The sequence below is a fragment of the Hyla sarda genome, chromosome 10, assembly GCF_029499605.1.
Source record: "Hyla sarda isolate aHylSar1 chromosome 10, aHylSar1.hap1, whole genome shotgun sequence".
Taxonomy (NCBI): Eukaryota; Metazoa; Chordata; class Amphibia; order Anura; family Hylidae; genus Hyla; species Hyla sarda.
This window is the reverse complement of record NC_079198.1, coordinates 53987283-54007127: the sequence shown is the minus strand read 5'-3', so window position 1 is coordinate 54007127 and position 19845 is coordinate 53987283. Positions and strand designations below refer to the sequence as shown.

The 19845-nt window shown below is 46.2% G+C and overlaps 1 protein-coding gene across 7 annotated transcripts in view; it reads right to left on the bottom strand.

Moving 5' to 3' along the window:
* Window positions 1–19845, bottom strand: part of LOC130294597 (C-Jun-amino-terminal kinase-interacting protein 4-like) — a 279068-nt gene that overhangs the window by 23888 nt on the left and 235335 nt on the right. For 6 of the 7 annotated variants that reach the window (XM_056544684.1, XM_056544682.1, XM_056544681.1 and 3 more), the window contains 3 exons: window positions 15534–15601; window positions 15306–15454; window positions 12050–12221 (listed from right to left, as the gene is read on the bottom strand). In XM_056544684.1, the coding sequence (XP_056400659.1) occupies window positions 12050–12221; window positions 15306–15454; window positions 15534–15601 (389 nt within the window). Of the gene's footprint in view, window positions 1–12049; window positions 12222–15305; window positions 15455–15533; window positions 15602–19845 lie in introns of those variants that run through there. The other variant, XM_056544685.1, reaches the window with a different exon arrangement.

The window sequence follows — 19845 nt, the reverse complement described above, 5'->3', positions numbered from 1 at the left end:
ACCTTCTTTCATATCTCTTCTGCTCTTAACCTTGTTGTGTGTGGGCGCACAACCAACTTTGGTAAGCGGCTTGGGAATCACCGTCCCCTACCCCCACCTGCAAGATCTACTGATCCCGCACATGAGGCGCCTTCCTTTCTTTCTCTAGACTGACAAAACGAAGAAGTGATAGAGAGGTAAGACCTAACAGCCCGAACCACATCCAGTTTGTGGAGTAAATGCTCCTTAGGATGAGAAGGAGCGTGACAAAAGGACGGAAGAACAATGTCCTCATTGAGATGAAAAGCCAAAACAACCTTAGGCAAAAAGGAAGGATCTGGCCGGAAGACAACCTTGTCCTGGTGTAGCACCAGAAACGGAGAACGGCAGGAGAAGGCTGCCAATTCAGACACTCTCAGAATGAAGGTGACAGCAACAAGAAACACCACTTTCCAAGAAAGGAGGCGCAGGGACACCTCCCTAAGGGGTTCAAAAGGTTCACCTTGGAGGACCCCCAAAACCAGATTCAAGTCCCAAGGGAGAGAAGGTGACCGATAAGGAGGGGCAGCATGAGCCACTCCTTGAATGAAGGTCCGGACATGAGAATTAGAAGCCAGAGGACGCTAGAAAAGAATAGAAAGGGCCAAAACCTGACCCTTAAGGGAACTGAGAGACAATCCTAGTTCCAATCAGACTGCAAGAAAGAGAGAAGACGGGGAATAGAAAAAGTAACAGGAGACAAGACCTGAGCTTCACACCAACGAAAATAAGATGCCAGGTACGGTGGTAAATTTTTGCCGAGGAGGGCTTACGAGCCCTGAGCATAGTGTGAATGACTTGGGAAGAGAAACCGCGGGCTCTCAAAACTGCGGTCTCAACCGCCACGCTGTCAAATGCAGCAACTGTAAATTGGGGTGGCAAAGAAGACACTGAGACAGCAGGTCTGAACGAAGTGGAAGGCGCAGTGGATTGTCTTCCAGGAGCCTGACCACGTCGGCATACCACGATCTTCGGGGCCAATCCGGAGCCATCAGTATGGTGGGAATGTCCTCCGCTTTAAGCTTCCTCAGAACCCTGGGAAGGAGCGGGAGGGGAGGAAACAGATAGAGGAGAGCAAACCCCGCCCAAGGAATCACTAGGGTGTCCACAGCTAGCCAGAGGTCCAGAGCTACCCAGAGGTCGCAGAACTGCGCGAAGACCTCTGGATGTAGGTACCACTTGCCGAGGTCGGCTGAGGATCGGCTGAGGAAGTCCCCTTCCCAGTTGAGCACACCCGGAATGTGAATCGCCGAAATGGCCGGAACCTTGTTTTCCGCCCAGATGAGAATCTTTGTCACCTCAGCCATGGCTGCCGAGCTGCGAGTGCTGCCTTGCCGATTTATGTACGCCACGGCCGTGGCGTTGTCCGACTGGACACGGACAGGGCGGGACTGAAGCAGGGACAATGAAGAAGGCAAAGAAGAATCGCCCTCAGTTCCAAGATGTTTATCGGAAGAAGGGCTTCCCGGGGAGACCAGAGGCCTTGAACTTTCAGTCCCTGAACACACCGACCCAGCCCGTCAGACTGGCATCTGTTGTAACCACCTGCCAGTGGAGGGGAAGAAATGATCACCCCTGAAGAAGAAGGGGGGAGCGGAGCCACCAGAGCAGAGACTGACCGATCTGACGAGGGAGAGCAATCTTGCGATCGAGAGACAGAGGAGATCTGTCCCATCGAGAGAGAATCGCCAGTTGAAGGGGACGGTAATGAAACTGGGCAAAGGGTACGGCCTCCATGGCCGCTACCATCCGACCCAAGACTTCCATGCAAACGCAGATGGAAACTGGGACCTAGGCCCAAAGGGAGCAGACTCCTGACAGGAGAGTCAGACGTTTGTCCGGCAGAAGGCAAACCCGGGCAGAGGCCATGTTGAATTGAAGTCCCAGGAAGATCAGAGACTGGGTGGGAGAAAGGACAGACTTGTCCCTGTTGACCATCCACCCGAAGCGATCCAGGGTCTGGAGGGCGAGATCCACATTCTCCAGGGTCTGGACTCTGGTGGGAGCCTTGATGAGAAGGTCGTCCAGGTAAGGGATCACTGAGACTCCTCTCGACCGCAACAGGGCTATCACTGGCGCAAGGATCTTGGTAAAGACTCGAGGAGCAGTGGTCAGACAAAAGGGGAGGGCTACGAATTGAAAATGCCCCTCCGGAACCGCAAAGCGGAGATACTGTTAATGGCCAGGAAATATTGGAACATGGAGGTAGGCATCTTTGATGTCCACCAAAGAAAGAAATTTCCCTTGTTCCATGGATGCCACTACCGAACGGAGGGATTCCATTCGGAAGTGGCGGATGAGAAGATGACGGTTGAGACGCTTGAGGTCTAAGATTGGCCGCACAGAACTGCCCTTCTTGGGAACCACAAAAAGATTGGAAAAGAAACCCCGAAAACGTTCCCTTGGAGGAACGGGGACAATAACTCCCTGGAGAATCAGGGACTGGAGAGCCTCACGAAACTGCTTCGCCAGAGAAGGAGACCGAGGGGCCCGGACTGAAAAAACGATCTCTCGGGAGGGAGGCAAATTCGATTCGGTATCCGTTGGACACCACATCCCTGACCCAATAGTCCTGAATGTGTGTGGTCCAGATGTCTCGAAAAAATAAGAGGCGACCTCCCACCCGAGAAAAATCTGCGGGTGGGGGCATCACTTCATGCGGAAGTGGGTTTGCGGTTGCTCGATTTGGCCGCAAAACGGCCGCTTGGTGTCCGACTTCCAAGACGGGCGCGCCCGGAATGAGGGAGCCTTCTTGTCCCGCGAAGGCGCCTGCCCAGACCCCTTATTGGGCCAAAAGTCCGAAAGGACCGAAAGTAAGAGGACTTCCTCTGGGAAGTAGAGCGAGCCTTATTTTGAGGCAACAAGGAACTCTTACCCCCCGTCGCCTCAGAGATAATCCCGTCAAGGCGCTTGCCAAAAAGACGGGCACCAGTAAAAGGAATCTCAGTGAGAGACCTTTTGGAAGCGGTATCCGCATCCCAAGCCTTAAGCCACATAGAACGGCGGAGGGCTGCCAGGTGACCCACAGCAAAGGCAGCACAACGGGCTGACTGCATGGAAGCTGTGCACAGAAATTCCCCAGCTTTAGAGCATTGGAGAACCAACTGACAGAGTTGTGAGCACCACACCGATAGGGCCTTGGACACCCAAGCCGAGGCGAAGGTGGGAAGCAGAGAAGAGCCTGCTGCTTCAGAGGCAAACTTCGCTAAGGACTCCACATTCTTGTCCGTCGAATCCTTGAAAGCAGCCGCATCTGCTAGCGGCAGTGTAGTAGCCTTAGAGAGGCGGGAAATTGGTGGATCCATCAAGGGAGGGGAAACCACCTTAGAGACAAGGTCCTTGTCGAATGGGTAACGCACCTGAACCTTCTTCATTCCCGGGAACCTCTTCTCCGGATGTTTCCATGCAGATTCCAGAAGGGTGTCAAATTCAGCATGAGAGCTGAACCTTTGAGGTGCTGGTTTAGCACAATGAAAGGATACTTCAGGAGTCACGTCCAAAGATCCTGGGTCCTCTAAGTGAAAGGTATCTCTTATGGCCGCAACCAATGAGTTCACCATTTCAACTATATCCGAGCGGTCCTCCGAGTCAGATGCCGATTCAAAAGCCTCATACGCCTGTTCACCAGGAGAATGTGAACAAGTGGAGGCAGCCCTGGAGGGGGGCGACCCTGATCGGGTACGCGGCTCTGGCGAGGCAGAGTGGCAACTCCGGGAACGTCCTCTGGAGGAGCGACGTTTGTGACCAGATGACACAGGGGGCGGGACCCACGAGGGGAGCACCCACATCTACCTGAAGACTCAATGGAATAGTCAGAAGATGCCCCCCTAGCATGCTTGTGAGAGCATGAAGTATGTGGAGAAGAGGAGCGGGGCCCTTTAGAAGGTCGGCGCAGGGCAGACCTCTTCAAGGCAGACACCACGTCACGGGAGGCCTCAGCCACCGAACGGGAGACTTGAGTCAAGTCAGCCATATATTGGGATAGGGAAGAAACCCAGGCTGGATGGGTGGCCGAATCCATCGGAACTGAAAGAGCATCCGGGGGTACCAGGGGGTCTAGGGCAGCAGAGGAGCAGGCAGAGCAAGTGGGTTCAGCAGAACCAAGCATTTTGGAATTGCAGTTCTTACAGAGAAAATAGGAAAGTAACACTCCAGTTGTCTGTTTAGAGGGAGGAACAGTTCTGGGTACGGACATCATGAAAAAAGAACTCTCTCACCCGAGTCTGTGTCCCTTGTGGCAGCTGCTGTGAGGAGAACTCCGCTCCGTGTAAGAAACAGGCCAGCCAATAGCCAGAGAGGGGCATGCCTGGAGCAGGGGCACTGTCTGATTGGCCTCTGCCACCGAAAATCGCACACACGGCGCTGATTGGAGGACGATTCACACCTCCAGTAAGCTCCGGCAGCCCTGTGGGCGGAGCTATAGCGCCCGACCGCCGAGAAGAACAATAGTAATGGCGCCCGCTCCTTGCCCCGAGTGCACATGTAAGCCGCATATGCACCCGCGGGGAAGTGAGCGGGCGAGACACATATCCGCCGGCAGCCGTCTGCTGCCGAAGCGAAAGTAAGTCGGCGTTTCATGTGCCCGAACAGTACAAGCGCCGCGGCTGTCAGACACATAGAATAACACACACACGTGCATAATAATAAAGTAAAGCACACATTCCCAATATGCCATTGCTCGCCCCTCTTTTAGAATAAAGATAGAGCCCCTAACACAGGCCAGCCCCTTGGACCCTGAAAGGTGGGCCAAAAAATGAGGGTCTCCAGAGATTGCAAGTCAGCACCTAAAGGGAAGGATATATACTCACCTCAGTCAGAAGAACTTACCTAATGGAGTCTTCTGTGAGGTCTTCAGTCAGCTTTCTGTTACCTGCAACATGCCGAGTTACCATGTGCGAGCGAGGCGAGCAGGGAAAAGGGGGACCCATGAGGTACAACCCCAGGCGCTGACCTTTGGCGAGAGGGGGTGAACAGCGCATATACGCAATGTCTGTGCCCCCTCAATCGCAATGGGGAAACACTGAGCCGGAGTTCCTGAATCCCCACCTGAAAACATGAAAGAAAACGGAATAAAAAACTAAACACATTCCCTAACTAGGAAAATAATAAAACAGAAGACCTGGTCTGGAGAAATCCAGACCATGTCCACCTCCTTCAGACACTAAGCTAAAACTGATTAGCTCAGGGCCTGGAGGCGGGTATATCCTGCTGGGAGGAGCCGACTTTTTTTGTTGCCATAGTGTCATACCTCCTAGAGACAGCAGCATACACCCATGGTCTGTGTCCCCCAATGGAGCCGATAGAGAAATAGTTTTTATATGTGACACTGCCCATTTATTTATAATCTGTCAGCTCTATATCATGCTCAAAGGTTGCAAACATTGACAGATAGCTGACAGGGAGAGAAAACAAATGACACCTGTCTCTCAGGCAATGGGCATTTATTTGAAAAGCTATAAAATAATTTATAACTTTACAAACAGCCATTAGCTAAGAGACAGGTATCACTTTCTTTTTTTTTTTTTTTTATCTCCCATGTCTGCAGTTCTAAGCATGATATAGAGATGACAGATTCCCTCCAGAAGTAAATAAAATTTGGAAAAAAATTGTTTTATATATATATATATATATATATATATATATATATATATATATATATATGTATATACACACACACACACACATATATACAGTCATGGCCGTAAATGTTGACACCCCTGAAATTATTCAAGAAAATGAAGTATTTCTCACAGAAAAGGATTGCAGTAACACATGTGTTATACACATGATTATTCCCTTTGTGTGTATTGGAACTAAACCAAAAAAGGGAGGAAAAAAGCTAATTGGACATAATGTCACACCAAACTCCAAAAATGGGCTGGACAAAATTATTGGCACCCTTTCAAAATTGTGGAAAAATAAGATTGTTTCAAGCATGTGATGCTCCTTTAAACTCACCTGGGGCAAGTAACAGGTATGGGCAATATAAAAAAAAACACCTGAAAGCAGATAAAAAGGTTCACTTAGTCTTTGCATTGTGTGTCTGTGTGTGCCACACTAAGCATGGACAACAGAAGGAGGAGAAGAGAACTGTCTGAGGACTTGAGAACCAAAATTGTGGAAAAATATCAACAATCTCAAGGTTACAAGTCCATCTCCAGAGATCTAGATTTGCCTTTGTTCACAGTGCGCAACATTATCAAGAAGTTTGCAACCCATGGCACTGTAGCTAATCTCCCTGGGCGTGGAAGGAAGAGAAAAATTGATGAAAGGTGTCAACGCAGGATAGTCCGGATGGTGGATAAGCAGCCCCAAACAAGTTCCAAAGATATTCAAGCTGTCCTGCAGGCTCAGGGAGCATCAGTGTCAGCGCGAACATTTATCAGTTGACATTTAAATGAAATGAAACACTGTGGCAGGAGACCCAGGAGGACCCCACTGCTGATGCAGAGACATAAAAAAGCAAGACTACATTTTGCCAAAATGAATTTGAGTAAGCCAAAATCCTTCTGGGAAAACATCTTGTGGACAGATGATAAAGCAAATCATTCTACTGTTTACCAAAAATGGAATGAGGCCTACAAAGAAAATAACACACTACCTACAGTGAAATTATGTTTTGGGGTTGTTCTGCTGCCTCTGGCACTGGGTGCCTTGAATGTGTGCAAGGCATCATGAAATCTGATGATTACCAACGTATTTTGGGTTGCACTGTACAGCCCAGTGTCAGAAAGTTGGGTTTGCGTCAGAGATCTTGGGTTTTCCAGCAGGACAAAGACCCCAAACATACATCATAAAGCACCCAGAAATGGATGGCAACAAAGCACTGGGGAGTTCTGAAGTAGCAGCAATGAGTCCAGATCTAAATCCCATTTAACCCCTGTGGATAGATCTTAAAATTACTGTTGGGAAAAGGTGCCCTTCCTTTGCAAACTGCTCCAGGTCTCTTATTGGAAGAGTGGTTCAACATTCCGGCTGAGAGGTGTAAGAAGCTTATTGATGGTTATAGGAAGTGACTAATTTAAGTTATTGTTTCCAAAGGGTGTGCAACCAAATATTAAAGGGTAGCTCCCACCATCCTCTTTTTTTTTTTTTCTGTCCCTGCCTATTGCCCATCTATCCCTAACCCCCTCCCTGCCTTTATTTATTTTTTTATTATCTAAAAAATGGCATTTTGTCTGCCTGGTAGTGTGCTCACTACCAGGCAGACTTCCCTAGCAGGCACCACGTCACTGATGCTTGCTGGGGGCCGACTTCCGCCCTTAGTTCTCCTGACAGGGTGCCTCCAGCTGTTTCACCACTACAACTCACAGCATGCCCTGACAGCTAATAGATGTCAGGGCATGCTGGGAGTTGTAGTGGTGAAACAACTGGAGGCACTCTGTGTTGGAAGACACCCAGCCCCCGACCAATATCACCCCCCCCCCCCTCACCTGTGCCGGAGCATGAGCGGGGGTCCGTAGCAAGCAACAAGCGTGTACCCGGCTTCCTGTCTTGCTCCTACACTCTGTAAACTGTCTCTATGTTTCTGGAGGATTGAAAGTCCTCCAGAACCATAGAGAGAGTTACCAGAGTGTAGGAGCATGACAGGAAGCCGGGTACACGCTTGTTGCTCAGTGTGTGATGGGCCCTCCTGTAAATGGCGCTCCCCCCGGTAATGACAGGACACAACTGCGAGGAGCAGAGAGGAGGTGGCGTATCTCCACTGGAGCCGTGGCTGTAAGGAGAGGTAAGAGCCATGTGCCTCCCTGCTGCAGGGAGAATATGCAGCAGGGAGGCAGCCAGTGTGAGAGTCCAGGGAGCCAATGCGCAGCCCTGAATTTCACTGTGCTCGCTCTCGCCTGTTTGATTGACAGGCGGGAGCGAGCACCGCAGTGACTGGAATTTCGACTCATTTGCCAGGCTCAAATGAGACGAAATTCTGTAGTGACGTCACTGCCGAATGCATTCGGCCACTAGGAGGGCGACCCCTAGTGGCCGAATTTAAAAGTGATTTTAAACTGGTTTAAAATCACTTTTTTTAATTAAACTATATTAGAGATATGTTGTAGTACTTAAGTACTACAACATATCCATTTTTTTTATTTCATGACAGTGCCCATTTAAGTTAAGGGTGCCAATAATTTTGTCCAGCCCATTTTTGGAGTTTGGTGTGACATTATGTCCAATTAGCTTTTTTTCCTCCCTTTTTTGGTTTAGTTCCAATACACACAAAGGGAATAAACATGTGTATAGCAAAACATGCAATTCATTTCTGTGAGAAATACTTCATTTTCTTGAAAAATTTCAGGGGTGCCATGACTGTATATATTTTACTCAACATTTCAGTTTCTCTCTATTTTCAGGATCTTTGTCATCAGTATATGGAAAAAAAGATTTTATCTGCCTGTAAAACAGTACATACGTAAAGGCTCCAATACACATTAGACGTGTCAGTCCACTGTTTTTGGTAAGACTAACAAACTAACAAATGATGTTGGGGGAGAAAAGGACTAAACATGTTAGATTGTAACGGCTCTATCATTTTGTTCTTGCAGCGGTTTACTTTCCCTTCCTTTGGCTAGGACTCCACTGAGATTTTTGCCCTGCGATTTTTGTGGCATAAAAATACCAGAAAAAACACCAGAAAAACCGCCACAGTTTTCCCCTGCGTTTTGGCGTTTCTTCTGGCATTTTTACCTTTGTGTGTAGAATTTGCCTTTTTCGGCCCCTTTTGCGTTTTTTTTTTTTTACAAAATTGTTGGGTACCAAAAAAAAAAAAAAAGGATGCAGTAGGGGTCTAAAAATGTATTTAACTAAATGTTTTTTTTAGCACAAAATTGTAATAATTTTTTTTATAAAGTGTGTGTGTGTGTTTAACTTTTTTATTTTTTGACATTTTTTATCTACTACTACTACTCCCAGCATGGAACACACTGTTCCATGCTGGGAGAAGTAGTACCTGTACTATAGACATATCGCCCCGGGTGTCAGTCTGACACCCGATGCGATCGTCCATAATATAGCAGAGAAGCGGAGCGGCTCTATACAACGCTCGCACCTCTGCTCTGTACTTCGAGTGATGTTCTATTCACATCACTGGCCGGTCATATTTTCCGCCCAGAGCTGTGATTGGCCGGATGGTTGCAGCCAATCACAGCTCTGAGGAAAATATGAATGAATGAGTGGCCGGCCTGGAGTACAGAGCAGAGCATGGATGTGAGCGATGTATACAGCCGCTCCATCTCTGCTATAGACAGGACGATCACAGCGGGTGTCAGTAGTGACACCCGCTGTGATGTGTCCTTAACTGCAGGTACTACTACTCCCAACATGGAGCACCCTCTGCTCCATGCTGGGAGCTGTAGTACCTGCATTAATAGACAGACCGCAGTGAGTGTAATTTCTGACACCTGCTGCTATCTGTCTATTAATGCAGGTACTACAGCTCCAAGCATGGAGCAGAGTGTGCTCCCTGTTGGGAGTAGTAGTAGGAAAGATCACAGCAGGTATCACTCCTGACACCCGCTGTGAGCCTCCTGTATAATGTATAGATGTGGCCGGTGCTCTCCTATGGTCCCCTGTACGCCGTATTTATACACATTCCGATTTCTCACAGAGAGCTGTGATTGGCTGGAACCATCTGGCCAATCACAGCTCTCTGCAGGAAATATGAATATGTGTATATATACGGCAGTGCAGGGACCATAGAAGAGTGGCCATCCGCATCTATACATTATACAGGAGGATCGCAACAGGCGATCTGTCAATTAGTACAGGTACTGCTACTCCCATCATGGAACAGTGTGTTCCATGCTGTGAGTAGTAGTACTACCTAAAAAATTAAAAAAAAATAAACTGAAAAACACACACACACACTAAATTTTTATTATTGTCGGCTACATTTTTAGTGCTTTACCCACCCACATAAATTGATCCCTGTTTAAAAATTAATAAACATTTTGTAATAAAAAATATAAATTTCGTTAGATACAATTTTTTTTCCATCACTACTGTATCTTTTTTATAAATTTTTTTTATGGTACCCTACGAAATTTTAATAAAAAAGATATCTCCACATTTTTTTGGATCGCTAAAGTCCAAAAAAGAATAAAAACCGCCTGCAAAAACGCAAATTTTAAAAACAACATGGCGTTTTTCTTGGCGTTTTTGCTCTTCCATAGGCTCCTATGGGAGGAAAACGCCACAATTTCAGGGCAAAAAACGCCAAACTAGGTTTTGTCGGGTGTTTTGAAAATCCAGCCTCTGAGCCCGAAATTGCTGAAAAACGCCAAAAGGATTAAAAAAACACCAAACTGAAAACGCCAAGTGAATCTGGCATTTTGCAGTTTACTATTGACTTGCAGCTAACACCTGGACGCGCGTTTTTTCACTGAAAAAACGCTGTGCGGGAAAATTGGCGTTTTTTACTGCATTTTTGCAAAAAAAAACCTCAGTGGAGTTCCAGCCTTACAATCAGAACTCAGGATCTCTCCGCTGTACCTTCATTTGCACAGAGAGCATCAGAAGACCTCAAACAGATACATTTTACTTGAACAGATATGTACATAGGAAATTCTTAAAACCAGATTTGTACTACTGGGACATTTATACACAATGGCCCTGATTTACTAGGAGTGGAGTATAGATTTCTTTGTGGATTTTAATTCCCTACAAGTATTTTTCCATGGTATTTACTAATGTTTCCCTACATTTTCCTTTTAGTTTTTTACACATGCTCTGAGCTGCGGGGTTTTCCAGAGCTCAAATCCACCACATTTTCTGTGGAAACCCTTTTTGGTGGCCATGCCCCCTGTTCCTGGTGGCCACGCACCTTTATCAGGTTTTCTGAGTAAAATGAAGAGTTGGTCGGGTTTTTTTCTTTTTTTGGCGCAAATTCTGCCACAAATTCTGGTGCAGACACAATTTGTGGTGCAATGTGCTAAATTCTGGCGCACAATCAGATGAAACAGGTAAGGTTTAGAATAGTAAATCAGGGCCAATGTCAGAACTAAATATAGCTAATTGTTCAGCTTCATATATACTATAAAAGCTTTAATCAAATGTTTCCCTAGGCACTTTTAGCACTCGTGTCCCCTATTGAGTTTTGTTGCAAGCAGTTTAAAGGGGTACTCTGGTAGAAAACTTTGAAATGAACTGGGGACAGAAAGTTAAAACAGATTTGTAAATTACTTCTATTCAAAAATCTGAATCCTTTCAGTACTTATTAGCAGCTGTATGCTACAGAGGAAATTCTATTCTTTTTGAATTTCTTGTTTTGTCCACAGTGGACAGTGGAATTTTTTGTTTCGCCCACAGTGCTCTCTGCTGACACCTCTGACTGTGTCAGGAACTGTCCAGAGCAACATAGGTTTGCCAAGGGGATTTTCTCCTGCTCTGGACAGTTCCTGATACGGGCATCAGGTGTCAGCAGAGAGCACTGTGGAAAAGACAAAAAAAAAAATCCAAAAAGAAAATAATTTCCTCTGTAGCATACAGCTGCACTGGAAGGATAAAGATTTGTTAACAGAAGTAATTTACAAATCTGTTAAACTTTAAGGCTATATTTACATCATGTGTTACCCACTACATATAGGGGATATATCAGCACCCAGTAAAAGGGATGCTGGCATATACTGCCTCATACTGTCAGCAGCTTCGTTCACATTACTGGCCTAAAAAAAAAGTCACCTAGTGACCATGTTAGGGCCATTTCCAACATATATGGTTACTTTGTGGGCCGTAAAACTCAGCCTGCTGCACTGTTCAGTTCTGCCAAATGTATGTTTGAAAAATGGACCAAACATAGTAACTTGCTGAATTCATCCAGACCATTAACACCTTAGCGAAGCATGTCATACATTTACGTCACGTGCATCATCAGGGCTAAGCTTGCTTCATCAGCCGCCAGCACTCATTATGAATTACCAAATACAGTGATGTTGGTAACTTAACCCTTAAAATGTCCCTATCAATAGTATTGATGGCACTAAAAGCAGATAATAATTGCACAAGAACATTTGACATGATATGCGCTGTACATATCACTCACCAAACATTCTTTGAATGAAAGGCTCTAATTCCAGTTCTTGTAAAGGTTGCCCAGTCTCTGGATGGAACAGACGTAGAATAGAATCCAAGCGAACAGATACCCACACTCCATCTCTAGCAGCAGCAATATGTCTTACTTGACTTTCAGAGCGAGGTGTTGCTTCAAACCATATCTAATTGTCAAAAAAAAAACAAATTACATGTAGGTATTTGTAACTATTGCTACAATGATTGATCCTACATTAATGCTATGTGGTCCATTGGCGGAATCTGAGATAAGAGGCTGGAATAAGAGACTAGCAGCTGAGGACTGGAAAGAGCCATAACAGGAGCTGAGGGGCCCAGGTAGGCAAGAGTTTTTCTTTTTTACATTTACCCCAACAGGCATGGACAAAGTCCAGTAAGTGAGGGTGGGCTAGCACTCCTCTGTGCTCTCTCCTGTCTGATAGCACTCCTCTGTGCTCTCTCATGTCTGATAGCACTCCTCTGTGCTCTCTCCTGTCTGATAGTACTCCTCTGTGCTCTCTCATGGCTGATAGTACTCCTCTGTGCTCTCTCATGGCTGATAGCACTATCAGACAGGAAACCCCCCACGTCACTCCATATTGTAAACTACACCCCTCAAGGAATGTAACAAGGGGTGCAGTGAGTAATGACACCCCACAAGCGTTTGACAGATTTTTAGGACAGTGGGCTGTGAATCTGAAAAATAAATAGGGGGTGTAAATGCTCCCAAAACCCCTTGGTTTTTTGGAAGCGTTTGCCTCGGAACCTATGTAACTATCAGCCATTCCAATGCAAATCACCAATTTAGGCCTGAAATATACATGGTGCTCTCTCACTCCTGAGCCATGTTGTCTGGCCCCAGAGCACTTTATGTCCACATATAAGGTAATCTCGTACTCAGGAGAAATTGCGTTACAATTTTTGGGGGTCTTTTTCTACTTTTAACGCTTGGGCAACACCAGAATGTTAGTGTAAAAAAATGTAATTTTTTTTTACACTAACATGTTGGTGTAGCCCACAAGTTTTCCTTTTCATAAAGGGTAAAAGGAGCATAAGCCCCCCAAAATTTGTAACACAATTTCTCCCAAGCACTGAAATACCCCATATGTGGCCCCAAACTGTTGCCTTGAAATACAACAGGGCTCAGGAGGGAGAGAGCCAAGCGCATATGAGGCCCAAATTAGGGCTTTGCACCGGTGTAGCGGACAGTTGCAGGGATTGTGAGGCTCTCATATGGAGGGGATGTGCTGGAGGCTCACCTTACATGCGACTTTAGGGCCAACTTGCAACACATAAAGTTGCAGAAATATACACCTCCTCTACATGTGGTGTATATTTCTATGACTAGCGCAAGGGCAGCCACAAAGCCGCAGGACTTACTAAGAGGCAAGCCCTTTTCATGGCCATACAGTAAAGTGGGGTGTTGTACTGTTGTGGACACGCCACTCCAGTATTGCCTAAGCTTTGGATTATGGGATAAATTTGGATGCCTGGATGGCCAAAAAAAAAACATGAATCTGTGGCTCCTACCGTCCGGAACTGGGGTGCAGATGAGGTCACCTATATGGGGGACAGGGAAAATTGTAAGGGGGACAGGGTTGCTAATATGGCGGACAGGGTTACTTGTATGGGGGTCTCTACTAGCACCACCTTCTAGGGGAGCTAATCATCAATGGATGATGAGGAGGGGGAAGAGGAAGACTCCACTTTCTTCCTCTCCCCCTCCTCATCAACCATTGATGATAAGCCCCCCTAGAAGGCGGTGCCGCAGGGTATTTCAAGTAGAGACCCCCATACTAGTGACCATGTCCTCTTCTCCCTCACTGGTCGACTCTGTTTGAGGCAAGAATAGAGTATCCTCCTCCACTGAAAATACTCTACGGCAGTGTTTCCCAAACAGTAAACCTCAAGTTGTTGCAAAACTACAACTCCCAGCATGACTGGACAATCCAAGACTGCCCTGCCTTGCTGGGAGTTGTAGTTTTGCAACAGCTTGAGGCTCGCTGTTTGGTACACACTGCCCTACGGGCCATATTTAATTTTTATTGGTGGTGGTGGTGGGGGGGGGGGGGGGTAACAGTGTGTGTATATGTAGTGCTTTACTCTATATTTTGTAGGTGTAGTGTGGAGTAGTGTAGTGGGTACATTCACACAGCCGAGTGTTTATAGTCAGTTTCCCACTGGGAGCTTGTGTTGCGGCAGAAAATTTGCTGCAGATCAAAATCGAAGTGGGAAACTGACTGTAAGCCCGCCTATATGAATGTACCCTATACTTTTTTTTTTTTTGTCAGTGCATGCTGGGAGTTGTTGCTTTGCAATAGCTAGAGGCACACAGGTTGGGAAACACTGAATTAGGGTCTGTTACCCAACTCTGTGTTTCCCCACCAGTGTGCCTCCAGCTGTCACAAAACTACAACTCCCAGCATGCACAGCTGTCAGTGTATGCTGGGAGTTGTAGTTTTTACAACAGCTGGAGGCACACTGGCTGGGAGAGCGGGTCGCAGTCATACACACTGCCCCCGGCAGGAGCCCTGATTAGTCGGACCCCCTGACCAACGAATCAGGGCAATCGGGAAGTGGCATCAGTCTCGGACAGAACCAGAGACCGGAATGGCACGGAAGTGCCGTGATTCGCTGCTGTATGCCTTCAAGAAAGTCATGAAGTCTTTCCAGTCAGACATGGTGCTCTTTGCTGCCACCTATGTCCTGTCAGGGACTTTCCACAGGTTTGCTATAGGAATTTTCTCCTGCTCTGGACAGTTTCTGATGCAAACAGAGGTAGCAGAGAGCCCCATGTCTGACTTGAAAGTCTACATGACTTCAAAGAAGGGAGTACAGCAGCTCATAAAGGCTTGAGATTTTAAAATATAAGTAACTTACAAATCAATATACCTTTCTGACACCAGCTGATTTTAATTTTTCTTTTCTTTTAGAATGCCTCTTTAATGCTGACTGATGCCAAATTCTTGGTGAAGAATCCAGTAAGGAATCTTGCTCAGACATCTGTTGATATTACTGTACCCAAAGACAGGCACAGTATGGGCATTTTTGTTTAAGCTTAACCTTTTAATAAAAGTTGGCAATTTGTTCCATATAATTTTGCAGCAATGTATAAAATGTTTGCTCCGGATATGTATGAAATAATTTCATACAGTATGGACTAATATCTGTTCCATTAGAAGAACTGGTGACCTGTTTATGGATGTGATTTCACTTAATTTAAATTCACTTGAATTAACAGAAATAATTACTTTAATTTTGGCCATCCTTGGATCCACGACATATATTCTATTCCTGTAACCACACCACACTTCTTCATGAACAGCCACAGAACAGCGGATTGTTTGTTGTGGCCTACCCAAGTCCACAACTTTTGGATTGTCCAAATCCCAGTACCTAGCTGATAAAAAATAAATTAATTAAAATCCCAACATGAAAGCTTCATATTGAAATCCTTTAAAATTTTCAGTTTTACTTACCAGCATTCCTTTTAAAAATTGCTAGTGTCCCATCACCCAGAGTAGTTACTACACGGTCATTGTTATGCCTGTGGTTAGATGTAAGAAGGAAGACCAATAACCAACCATATAAAAACAAACAATACAATATATAAAATATAATCTCATGTAATAGGGACAAGCAATCAGTTCAGCTCATTTATCTTCTGGTCATTTATTATAATTTTTTTTGACAGGTAAAAACATTGCTTGTTGAACGCACATCTACCCATGCAATAGGGGATGTGTGGCCGACGAACAATGAAGCCAAAGGGCTGCACTAACTATCCAGCGATCGTTCATGTGGCCCTCCTGCGTGATCCTTGTAATAGGCTCTTTAAGTGTGCACCGCTCTACAAGATCAGTGTTCAACTAAAACGCCTTGGGTCATGTAATTGGGCCCTTTGTATATATTGATTACACTACATCTTTTACAATACAGTAAATGAGTTTGGGTTAAATTTTTCTCCATAGGGAGATCTTTTTGTACAGTAGTATGGCAGTAAACTGTAAAAGCGATCTAGTGATAAAAAAGTTAATAAAAACATTAAAAAACATAATAAAAATTTTAATTCCCCCACCTCTTTTTCAAATAAAAGAGTAAAAAAAGAATAATAATAAATGAATGCAAGAATTACTCAGTATTGGTCACATCACCTCCCAGAATTTTTTTTTATAAAAATTACTTATTCATTTTTAAAGTAAAGTAGTGCAACATAACAAAAATTATGTAGATTGGGTATCGATGTAATCGGGTTCTTTTTAGATTTAAAGGGTACCTCTCATCAAATAAACGTTTGATATATTTTAGATTAATGAATGTTGAATAACTTTCCAATAGCATGTTAAAGAAAAATATGCTTCTTTCTATTGTATTTTTCCCGATCAGTCCTGTCAGCAAGCATTTCTGACTAATGCTGGAGTCCTAAACACTCAGAGCTGCCAGCCTGCTTTGTTCACAGCCAAACAGGCTGTGAACAAAGCAGGCTGGCAGCTCTGAGTGTTCTCCTTTGTGAACAAAGCAGACTGGCAGCTTGTAGTGTTTAGGACTCCAGCATGAGTCTGAACTGCTTGCTGCCAGGACTGGTAGGGAGACCCCTAGTGGTCATTTCTTCAAAGTGGAAAATTAAATAGAAAGAAGCATATTTTTTCATAACATGCAATTGTTAAGTTATTCTGCATACATTAATCTATAATATATCAAAAGTTTTTTTGATGAGAGGTACCCTTTAAGGGCACAAAAAGGAGATTTTTTTTGTACTCACCATAAAATCTCTCTTTCTCGAAGCCTTCATTGGGGAACACAGGAGACAATGGATATTATGCTGCTGCCAGTAGGAGGCTGACACTAGGCAAAAAAAAAAAAGAAGTCGGCTCCTCCCAGCAGGATATACCCACCCACAGGCACAAAGCTAATCAGTTGTGTCACATAGCAGTAGGAATAGCCAAACAAAAAAGGATATGCGTCCAAAAGGACACCAGAAAGTAGAGCTGGGCGGTATGAGCAAAAACGTGTATCACAGTATTTTTAAGTGATGGTGGTTCCACTGTATTTAACGGCATTCCTACCCCCCCCCCCCCCGTGTCCTGGTGTCCTGGGCGCCGCTTCTCTTCCGACACCCCCCCCAATGAATTATCAGCTGCGCTGTCCCCACATCTGTCTCCACATCATGTCTCCGCAAGCGCTCCTCCGCTCATCCTCCTATCATTTGCGGTCCGCTGGCGCTAGAAATCTGTACTGTACTACAAATAACGTTTCCCGGGCTCTGGTACCATCTTCACTGTTCTGCGCTGTGGTCCTCTTGCTGTTTTCTTGGGACGGGAAAGTCAAAGAGGCAGGACATCGCTGCGGCCGGCGATAGGCTGAGCGCACTGTCATGTTTGAAGCTGGCCAGCTCCTTACATGACAGTGCGCTCAGCCTATCAGCGGCCGAGGCGGGACATCGCTGCGGCCGGTGATAGGCTGACAGCTCTGTGACGTTCTCATCCCCAGGACTGCAGCGGAGGGACAGTGAGGCCGGTAACGGGGAATGTCGGAAGGTGAGTTAAAGTTTATTTAGTTTATTTTTGCAGCCCGGGCAACGTTATTTGTAGTACAGTACAGATTTCTAGCGCCGGCGGCTCGCAACTCCTAGGAGGATGAGCAGAGGAGCTCTTGCGGGTGACATTATGTGGGGACAGATGTGGGGACAGCGCAGCTGATAATTCATTGGGGGGGGCAGAAGAAAGGCAGAACAGCGCTCGCGGGTCACATATGATTAGTTCCCTGATGTGGGGACAGCACACTGCGGCAGATAATTCCTTCATTCGAGGGGAGGAGGGGACCAACCGGTATTGCGGTATAGGCAAAATTCATATCGTGCAGGAAAAAATCATTCGGTATTCAGTATGAACTGGTATACTGTCAAACCATACAAGAAAGTAACAACAACCTGACCAGGTAACCGTAAATGGGTGGGTTCTGTGTTCAACAATGAAGGCTACGAGAAAGATTTCTCCTTTTCTCGGTCGCCTCATTGGGGAACACAGGAGACCATGGGACACTGTAAAGCAGTCCCTGGGCTGGGAAAAGAACTGCCAGAGAAGTCATGGTCAGGCCAGAGACTGGGCCATAACTATTCGCACAAGAAAGTTGATGAGGCCCAGAGGAAACCCAAATGCAGAAACCAACCTCCTGGAAGCCCCCACAAAACATGAGGGGCGAACTAAGACCCAAAACGAACCGTGCTGAGCAAAAACAACAATAAACGTTTGCCCTGGAGGTCTGCCGGGCCAAACCCATCCTGGCAGGAGAGTGGAACACACCTCCGAAGAATAGACATAAGATGCAGGACCACCAAGGCCTGGTCATAACAGGGAAGAGAGAGCGCAAAGAGAACCCTCAATGCAGAGATTCTTCCAAGCAAGGCGAACATGGCAAGGAAACAGGAACTCCCAAAAGAGAAACGCACCAGAGAGGCTTAAAGGCAGAGCCCTGTCAGGAGGCCAGCCACAACCGAACGACAAAGGCTGAGGAGGGAGGATGACAAGAAAAAAAGCAGCTGAGCATGACCAGCAAGAAGGCAAGACTCAGAAGGTGGAAACCAGAGCTGCTAGAATGGGACGATGAGAGAAATAAAGCAAGACTCAGGTCCAGGCCCGAGCGCCAGCAGCAGGAGGCGGAATACCTCACCTAGAATAGGATAAACGCACTGACCGCATGCGAAAAAACAGGCGACCAGCAAAAAACCCCATATATCAGGGGGGCCAGCAATGATCACATGAGCACTGGTTGGGCATTCTGTTGTAGGCAACAGTAGTAACCACTAGCAAGACCACTGACACCCTCTCTCCAAAGACAGGAGAATGAGACGGACAAACTAGATGGAGCAAATAGCTCACTAAGCTCAATATCATGCCTCCCATGGGAGGGGGACTATGAAATCTGGAGTCAGAGTGGGAACCAACCAAATCCGGATAGAAATCCACCTGAGCAACAGCCGGTACCCTGCAAACAACTTCCTCTAGAGAAGGGGGCAATGAAAATGCTGTATCGGCCAGTACAGGGACCCCGGAAGCTACCCCTCCAATAAGGGGATAGTGTGCCAGCAGTGAAAGCTACAGCAAGTAGCATGCAAATTGCTGCTACTGCAAAGTCAATGAAAGTGGATGCCAGGACTGTTGAGTGCCCCAAAGAACCTGCAGAGTCACACCACCGGATCCCTTGTAGGAGGAGCCGGACACCGTAAACTGATGCCACGTATGGAAGTGATAAAGTGGTCGCTGTTGCTGTAGAAAGTTCCCTTCACCTGCATGGACATAGTCTTTGGTCTCCTTCCACTGGTAGTAGGGGACCGGAATTTCACTGCGGATGAGGTAGACAGTACCCTCCCATGGACGTTATAGAGAGTCCCGCGTTATGCTGGGACACCTTCTCGGGAACTCCCATGGGGAGCAGCTGTAGATGTTGCAAACATCACACCCTTCATGGGTGTTGCAGAGGGTCCATAGCACAACAGTCAACCCAGCGGGGTACCGAAACCGCAGCCTCACATGCGGCAGACGTCACAATCTCTATGGATGTTATAGAGGGTTCATTTTACATCGGTCAACTCTCACTCACAGTGGAGTTATCGGAACCACAGCTGTGGTATGCTCTTCCTGGGCATAGGAGTTGGTCCACTTTACATTGAACCACCATATGAAACGGTATAGGCCGAATCCTATCCATAAGGCTGTAACTCTGGTAAAACCCTATACCTCAGTGAAAGTGACCAACAGAATGCTATGGAAAACGGCAAAGGCCCGAAACAGT